At 37.6% G+C, this 9,457-nt stretch overlaps 1 protein-coding gene across 1 annotated transcript; it reads left to right on the plus strand.

The window, feature by feature from the left end:
• The first annotated feature begins 3,259 nt into the window (after positions 1-3,259).
• LOC102753365 (stromelysin-1) lies at positions 3,260-8,566 on the plus strand. Its single transcript, XM_015571438.1, has 8 exons — positions 3,260-3,411; positions 3,510-3,658; positions 3,774-3,899; positions 4,902-5,066; positions 5,423-5,561; positions 6,674-6,765; positions 7,119-7,199; positions 8,412-8,566. The coding sequence occupies exons 1-8, from the start codon at positions 3,260-3,262 to the stop codon at positions 8,564-8,566; spliced, it is 1,059 nt and encodes a 352-aa protein (XP_015426924.1).
• Positions 8,567-9,457: the final 891 nt, after the last annotated feature.

Raw genomic sequence — 9,457 nt, forward strand, 5'->3', positions numbered from 1 at the left:
GTCAAAACATGAGAGAAAGAAATTAGGCAAGAGCCAACGTTTAAGGCAAGAGGTTTTAGATAAACGTAAGTTGTAATAATTAGGATTCTGAGTAATCTCTTATCAGGTTATTTGGCTGACCTTTAACTTATTACTTAATTTTTCTGATCCTAATCTTTACCCTGTTGAGTTGTTCTAAAGATTAGAAATAACATATTTAGGGCCTGGCATACAGTAGCAGCTGTATACCTAGAAAGGTTTCACCTTGCTGTAAGAATAATGCTATACTTGCCTGACCACATACTAGTACATACTCCAGAATTTTAACAAGTAATGAATTTCTTAAAGACAAACATAGGTTCCTTCTCACCTCAAATCATTAATTTTTCCAGGTGTGATGGTTTAATATAGGATAAGCTTATATACCAACATCACTCCCATGAGACATGTACTTGGAGAATAGCCAATCATAATCACAGCTCTTAGTACATGAACTTTTATTGTATCCTAACCACATAATAAGATCCATCAACAGGATGTTGCCAACACCAATAAAATTATGACTCAAAGATGAGGCATCTCAGACCTTGCTAAGTGACTGAGAGCATTGCCACAGATGTTTCATGCCAACAAGCTTTGTCTAGTAAAGACACTGTAGTGAATAAGAGAAGACTTGTTCCCAGCATAACCCGGTGAATAAGATTACATCCAACCCCATTTTTATAGATGAAAAAACAATGGCTCATGGAAAATAGATACTTGCTCTAAGTCCAGGTCTGGTGGTCAATGCTACCACTCACCCACCCCTCTAATTTTCAAGCTGATGTCCATTTACACTGCATCATGCTGCAGAGCAAACTTCTCAGCTGCATTATGCCACAGATTGACTAGGCTGACTCAGTGCATAGCTTGGCTCTCCCAGAGCCTAGAAATCCCACCCTGTCCAGTCTACCTCAAGTAAGGTAGAAGTGGTGGGCCGTGCCCAGAAAATCCTTCCTGCACACTCATTAATTTAGTCTCCCATCACTTTAAAGTTATATAATTCAGGTGTGGTAGAGTTAATTTATCTTTAGTGAAAAAAATATATAATTCTATTGTGGGAAGAGCTCAGGAGATTTATCTCAGTGCAGTGGCAGATGCAATGGCGTGAGCGCACTCCGCCTATACAAGCTTCCTGAGCACACTGGGAAGTGGCAGCGCCCGCCTGAGTAAGCCCCCTTAGAGCCCTTTCATAGTACCCTATCTTTCCTACCATTGGTTGCCCTAAGGATGGTGTAAACTTCTGATTGGTCTGGAATGTTATATATGTTGCTGCACTTAAACAATAAAACTCAGATCCGCGTCTTGAACCGGTCTCCGGAGTCGGGCATGCTACGTTAGGACTCCGTCGGCCTCACCCCCGAGGTGCCTCATTCTATATAATAAGAATTTTAGGGCCCTCTATAGTAGTAGATTAATTTAATGAAAACAGTTATTGCAGACTTACTATGTAAAAAGTTATAGTGGCAGAAGTGAGTGGTTAGATAGGGAGGATTTGAAATCATTCTTCATTAGAAATCTCAATCCATCTCTTCCTCTGCATTTGGGGGTTGAGAAAAAGGGGATAAAAAGAAAATTTTTATAAAGCAAAAAAGAAGAAAAAGTAGGAGGAACATTTCAGCCCAATATGCAATTTGATTTATTTCCATTTAATAAGCTTTCAGAGAGTGGTTACTAGAAACATATTATTCATTCTGAAATCCATAATATCCCTTCAAAATTGAGTGAACACCGGAGAAGAACCATTATGCTCCTCCCCTTCTCCACAGGCCTTTCCTTCTCACACTCCTCCTCCTCTGGGGCCAGTAAGTCCATCTGAAAATCTAGAGTAGCTCTTTCAAACAAGGACTCAAGGAATAAAACATTGCTTCCAATATCTTCCTAGACAGCAATTCCCATTTTTAGAGCATAATTGTATTTAAAACTTCTTTCCATGTATCTACTTATTCCTAATGCACTTATATTTGAGTTTAAAATACTGACTTTACAAAAGAAAATCACGCTGGTTTTTAATTGTCTTCTAAACACATGACATTTTACCAGACTTGTCAGCTATCTCTCAGTGAACACACAAACAAAAATTACCTGGTCAATTCCCCCCCCTTTACCAATACATAATATCAATTCCTGGAAACTAATCATTCTTTTATCACTCAAGTTTAGGAGGTTGGGGGAAATTACTGATGTAGGCTAGCTCTATCATCTTTACGTTGAATTTTTGTGAACATTCCTGATGTCATTCAGATTAAGAAAACAGATGGATGATCATGCTGTTTAGATAGAGCATGGCCACCTTATAGAAGGGCAGCCAGTAGAAGGTAGACACAGAAACCAATAGCAAGGAAAGTGTTTTGCTGAGGGAAGAAGAGTGAGAATGAACCGTCTTATCATCCTTGTGCTGTTATGTCTGTCAGTCTGCTAGACTCATCCCCTGAATGGAGCAGCGAAGAAGGAGGAGGAGGAGGGCCCCCAACATGGATCTTGTCCAGGTACTTCCTTAAGTTACAATTTAGCATTAGACAATATTAAAGTTGCTGGAGGTGGGAAGTCCCTTTATTTTCACAGAGAAGGAAAGAAAGGCACTGTAAGGGGCTAGAGTGAATCAAGGTTTTACAATGAAATAGTAGCAGCAGCTTTGGGGCTTTATAAATGAAAATAGCAAATAAAAAAGTGCATGAAATGTCTCTTGCTTCAGAATTTAGTTAGTTAAAAGAATTAGGGAAGGAGAACTTGCTCATTTTAATCTTCAAATAATTTCTGGTTCATATGTTACTTGTCAAAAGAATGTATTCCACTTCAGTCTTGAACCAAGTCTATATTAACAGAGTGGGTAAAGTTATATATATTCCCCCAAACTCTCCACAGTAGTCGTGTCAAGGAGGGTTTCTTTCCCTTTAAGCATGCAGGACCCGAATTTTTAACTTTAAATTGCTTACTTGGCAAACAAGCTAAATTGCAATGAACTTAAAAATTAGTATGAAGATAAAATAATTAAGTGAGGGTCTTAATTAAAAATAAGATTAAGTGCTATAACTACTTTTGCTTTAATAAACTAGGCAATGACTAAAATAAATTCTGAAATTTGGATAAATTGCTAAAAGTAATAAAAATTACCTTAAAACTGCATTTATTGATCCATTAGCAATATCTACAAAAGTACTGTAACCTTGCAAAAGACGTAAAACAGTTTGCTAGAAGGAAGGACAGTATCCCTTTTTTTAAAAAAAAAAAAAAACAAGAAATGCAGAAGTTCCTGGGGCTGACGGTGACAGGGAAGCTGGACTCAGACACGCTGGAGGTGATGCGCAAGCCCAGGTGCGGAGTCCCTGACATCGGAGAATTCAGGACCTTTCCCGGCATGCCCAAGTGGAGGAAGACTCACCTCACCTACAGGTAATGAATGGGTCCTGAGAGGTTTCCACATAATCCTGAGATTTTACAAGGGGCTATGTCAGGAGAAAATATTATCTTCTTCAATTGTCCTCATTCAGGATTGTGAATTACACACCGGATTTGCCAAGAGATGCTGTTGATTCTGCCATTGAGAAAGCTCTGAAAGTCTGGGAGGAGGTGACTCCACTGACATTCTCCAGGATCTATGAAGGCGAGGCTGACATAATGATCACTTTTGCAGTTAGAAGTAAGAAACAAATAAACATGAAATGCATCAATTTACCTGGTGATGTTTTATTGAAAAGGGGTCCATAGAGTTTCTAATTATCTATCTTTTCAATATAAAACATTCTCTGTTTTAGAGCAGAGAGACTTTTACTCTTTTGATGGACCTGGAAAGGTTTTGGCTCATGCCTATTTACCTGGGCCGGGGCTTAATGGAGATGCTCTCTTTGATGATGACAAACAATGGACAAAGGATGCATCAGGTTAGTTGTACTTCTCTCAGAATAACTTTGGTGCTGATTATTTTTATACTTAGAAAATGTTGATAACTAAGATCATTCCAGAAATGGGATGTTCTGGATTTTCCAATGAGTCAAGCATCTACAGAATATGTTTTTATTTTAATTATTATCAAAAACATTTCCAGATGTCTTAAAAGTTTACTCTCTGTTTTGGTAAACAAAATATAGAATGGGCCATTAAGTATTTCTTTGATGACTGTGGGTTTTGTCTGATCTTAGAACCTTCATTAAGAATAACTTCTCATAATATCAAATTGCAGATATCCAAGGGATAGTGTATTGCATTAAGTCTATATGAACATGTGTCCTGGCTATTGTTTATATTCAATTGGGAAAATGTCCCCCAATTCCTTTTTTTTAACTTTGATCCCATTTATTTTTTTAAATAATTCTTTATTGTTGAAAGTATTACATAAGTCTCCCTTTTTCCCCCATTGACCCCCTCCAGCCTGCCCCCACCTCCCCGCCCCAGGCTTTCAGCACCCTATTGTCTGTGTCCGTGGGTTCTGCATATATGCATACAAAGTCTTTCCCAATTACTTCTTTACTTTTAAAAAACAGAAGTTGTTACTGGACTAAAGAGGCTGTTTGCCTGCCAACATCAGAGTCCAATAAGACACAAAAAGAAGCTTGTAGCAAAGAAAGTAAGGGTTTACTGCAGTGGTCAGCGTTTGCCAACCACTGGTTTACTGTATTTTAGGAAGTGTGCCCCACCTGGAGACAGGTTAGCTCAAAGACCTGGTTCCCTGATGGCTCTCAGGGGAGGGTTAAGTAGAGGGAAAATCACTAATCATGGTGACTATGGGAATTAGGATTGTAGTCAATTGACTGATTAACCAAAAAACAAAGGGGGGAAGAGCCCTGTGTGCTTCCTAAAAGTAAACAAATACAATACACAGCTGACATCTGTAATGTACATACATTTAAGACATAAGTAACTCTTATTTATGATTTCCTAAATAGGGACCAACTTACTCCTCGTTGCTGCTCATGAAGTTGGCCATTCCCTGGGTCTCCAACACTCGGCCAACCCTGAAGCTTTGATGTACTCAGTCTACAACTCACCCACAGACCTGGCCAGGTTCCGCCTTTCTCAAGATGATGTGACTGGCATTCAGTCCCTGAATGGTGAGTGATGCTGGGGAAATGAGGCATCCTAGCTTCCTTCCCATGATGATCATCAGGAAAGTTAGGGGGAGAGATCAACCAAAGGACTTGTATGCAGGCATATAAGCCTAACCAATGGACACAGACACCAGGGGGGTGAGGGTATGAATGGGGGTGGGGGGACAAAAGTGGGGTAAGGACACATATGTAACACCTTAATCAATAAAGAATGAGTGCATAAATAAATAAATAAATAAATAAATAAATAAATAAATTGCAGTCAGCTCAGAGCCCTTTGGGAGTGTCTGGGAAGTATGTGCCCTGACAGAAGCATCACACCCTCCTAATGTTTGTATCCTCATGTCTGTTCTCTGTAGGACCTCCCCCGGCTTCCCCTGATGACCCTGTGAAGCCCACAGAATCCCCAAGTCCTCAGACACCGGCCAAGTGTGACCCCACTTTGTCCTTGGACGCTGTCACCACCCTGAGGGGAGAAATCCTGTTCTTTAAAGACAGGTCAGGCCAGGAAATTATATTTTCCTATCTTGTTTTTAATGTATAATGCTCAGAAAGGAAAAACTGACAGATTGTTAAACAAAATATTTCCATCCACTACATCTTAAAATCATTTATATCTGATTTTGTTGCATTTTATCATTTTCTTAAAATCATCCAGATCATTTTCCCAGACATATAAAGACTGTTCTTGGTCACTAAAATGCAAGGTCAAAGGAGATAGTTGGTTTAATCTGTTCTTTTTTAAAAAAATTTTATATTCCCTGAGCCTACAATAGGCCTGGCACATTCAACAAATGTGTTGAATAAGTGAATTAGTAATTGTTGCATTTAAATATCATATGTAATTTCTTCAAAAAGCTCTGGTGACTCTTTAGAAGCAGCACTACATCTTTACCTTTGCTAACAAATACTTTTTTTAAAATTCATTAATTTTAGGTAAAGTGATACATGCTTATGGCACAATATTAAAACATCACCCAAAGACAGAGATAAAGAAAACTCCCATCTCTGACCTATGCAATCCCCAGTCCTCCCCACCTGTGCAGTCACTGCTACCAATTTCCTTTGTTTCTTTTTTTTCTTCAAATATTTTTATTGATTTTTTACAAAGAGGAAGGGGGAGGGATAGAGAGTTAGAAACATGGATCAGCTGCCTCCTGCACACCTCCTACTGAGGATGTGCCTACAACCAAGGTACATGCCCTTCACTGGAATCGAACCTGGGACCCTTCAGTCCGTAGGTCGACACTCTATCATCCAGAGTCACACCGGTTAGGGTTCCTTTGTTTCTTTACAAAGATGTTCTATTCACATTCAAGCATAAATAAGTCTATTGTTTTCTGCTACTTTTTTTTTCAAAATGAGCTCAATAATATACACATATTTTACAGAGTTTTAGAATGGACACTATGCTAAATAATTAGTACATTGTTAACACTTTTCCACCACAGATTTTATTACCCTGTGATCTTAAGGAGGACAGTCTAATACAGACTTCTGAATTGGCATAGATTGAAATAAAGAGAAAAATATGTTCAGTTTAAAAATGTATCTAAAGAGAAAAGAGGATTGTAATTAATTTTTACGTATTACTGGTATTTTTGACGCAGATCCCCCTGGAACCTCCAACGTGAATTTCATTTGATTTCTGCACTTTGGTCCTCTCCTCCATCAGACTTGGATGCTGCATATGAAGTTCCTAGCAAAGATACCATTTTTGTTTTGAAAGATAAGTACCATATAAAATTTGTTGAAATAAATTAGATTGCAATCATTTCATCAGGCCATGAATTTTCTTCAGTGTGTTAAATTTTGGATGTTTTATTACTGTAAGATATTGCTAATGCTTTAAAAAGATGTGTACAAAGAACATAATAAGCTCCATTTAAAAATACTCAATGAGACTTAAGTAAATAGATGATATTTCATATTTGTGGATAGAAAATTTTAATATAGTAAAATTTCCAATTTATCTATAGATACAGGGAGTTTTCAATTCAAATGCCAAAGCTTTCATGGAATTTGACATACTGGTTTCATAATTTTACATGGCAGAGCAAAGACCACAAATAGCCAAGATATTCCTGGAGAAGCAGAAGATGAGTAGAAATGCCCTGCTTTGTAAAGCCTTAAGAGGTAACATAATGTGTCAGTGCAGGGATGGATTAGGTACCTAATGGACTATCCAGGCTTGTGGCTCCTTTGTCAGACTTTTGAACTACCGTTTCAGTCTGTTCTATTCTTATATGCCATTTGAGTTTCTACTTTTTGAGTTAGTTTTATAAACATATTTTCCCAGGAATTTGTCAATATATTCTGTTTTCAAATCTACTGTTATAAATTATCATAGTATTATTTTATTGTCATTTTGATTATTGCTAAAGTTGTGTTTCTTTTTTCATTACTAATGTTGAACCTTTGTGCTATTCTTTTCTTAATCAATTTCATAAGACAATAAGGTATTTGACAATTTCATTGGTCTTTGCAGAGAACTGACTTTGGACTTGTTAACCATCTCTATTGTATTTTGATTTTCTATTTAGTTATTCTCTATTCGTATCCTTACTATTTCCTTCATTTTTGTTTTCTTTGAATTTATTCTATTACTGCTTTTTATAACTTAAGTGTGAAACTTACCTTATTAATTTGTAGCCTTCTTTTCTAATATACATTTATACCTATAAATATCCCTTTCTTCCCAGCTTTTGTTTTATCTCACAAGTTTTGATATATAAAATTTTCACTTGTTCATTTAAAACAATCTTATCTCAACTCATAAGTTATTTGGGAGTATTTTTAAATTTCAAACTGTATGGGGATTTTTATAAAATATGTATTTCTAACAACCCCATTTTTGGCATGGGAAGGGTAGTATAACAAAGTAAAAGCAGAGAGACTGGTAGAATTGCATTGTCCTGATTCACTCAAATGTGTATGGATGCCCAAGGTATTTAGAAGCCGCACAGACTGGACCAGGTGACCATGAGATGTCCAAGAGGAAGTCAAAAGGAACTGACTGATATGTTGATGCAAAGCTTAAGAAAGAGTACTAGGTTAGAAATTTAGATTAAGAAGTCACTGAAACTATAAGAAATAACTAGGACGGGACACTGTTAGTTATAAATAATAAATATAAAACCCAGAAAGGGCAGTGGACCATTTATTTGTTCATTCATTTATTCATTTACTCATTCAGAGAATATTTATTAAGTGTCAGCTATGAACTGGCCATTAGGTTAGTGGTTAGAATTAAAACCAAGACTTCCTCTTTTTCATAATAATGCACTAAAATCATTTCTAAAACCAAAAGGATTCTCTCAGAATTTCTTGGGTTTCTTTTTTCAATAGGAAAGCAGTTCTGGGCCATCAGAGGAAATGAGGTGCAAGCAGGGTATCCAAGAGGCATCCACACCCTGAGTTTTTCTCCAGCCATAAGGAAAATGGATGCAGCTGTTTCCGATAAGGAAAAGAAAACATACTTCTTTGTAGAGGACAAATACTGAAGGTAAGACACAGTAGGAATGACTTGGTATGCAGTTTAATTAATTAAGAAAATTATTTCTTTCTTTAAAGGATATTCACCACTCTTACCCTCTAATTTTGTCTAACTTCAAACTTTCTGATTATGAGGGAACCAACTTCTTAAATATAATAAAGGGCTCTCACAACAGCTGATTACTGGCTCATATATCCAGACTCCAAAAAACATCAGGAGAGCCCTGGCCAGTGTGGCTCAGTTGGTTGGGTGTCATCCTGTGCACTGAAAGGTGCCAGTTCGATTCCCCATCAGGGCACATGCTGGGGTTGCAGGCTCCATCCCCAGGAAGCAGTTGATTAATGTTTCGCTCTCACATGAATTTCTCATTCTCTCTTTCTCTCTCTCTCTCTCTCTCTCTCTCTCTCTCTCTCTCTCAAAATCAATTCAAAATCTTTTTTAAAAAGACAACAGGAGAGACTAACTGAGGTCTAGACAACGGCCACCATAGGAAGCTTATGTGTGTCAGGCTGTGAAGACAAAGTTTATGGGGCAAGTGTGATAGAGAACAAAACGTTTATTTTTAGTCATATGATTTAATTCACTTTGCGTCTTATGTGTATGCAGTCTTCATGCCGTTCCGGCAGAAGGGCACTTCGGCTCTGTGTGTCTAGGCTTAGAAAACCAACCTCAGATATACATATGGAGCCTCTGTACAATAGCGTTATGTCTTTGTTCCTGAGGAAATTCTGATTTATGTGCTAAGCTTAAAGTTCAGGAAAGTCACATACGTTTTTAGCCATAAAAATGTTTAACACTTCCTTCCACCAGTTGAGAACTATCCAGGATTCTACTCTGGAGCAATCACATTACTTCATACTGTTGCATGCAATGGGGCCTCTGCACCATGTTGAGCTGT

Source organism: Myotis davidii, unplaced genomic scaffold (genome assembly GCF_000327345.1).
Source record: "Myotis davidii unplaced genomic scaffold, ASM32734v1 scaffold8, whole genome shotgun sequence".
NCBI classification, from domain to species: Eukaryota; Metazoa; Chordata; class Mammalia; order Chiroptera; family Vespertilionidae; genus Myotis; species Myotis davidii.

Bases quoted from the DNA above. Each gene is read 5' to 3' on its own strand.
- LOC102753365 (XM_015571438.1), top strand. From the start codon at position 3,260: ATGCAGAAGTTCCTGGGGCTGACGGTGACAGGGAAGCTGGACTCAGAC. The intron at 5,562-6,673 runs GTCAGGCCAGGA...TTTTTGACGCAG, and splicing joins ATCCTGTTCTTTAAAGACAG to ATCCCCCTGGAACCTCCAAC. The intron at 6,766-7,118 runs GCAAAGATACCA...TTTACATGGCAG, and splicing joins TGCTGCATATGAAGTTCCTA to AGCAAAGACCACAAATAGCC.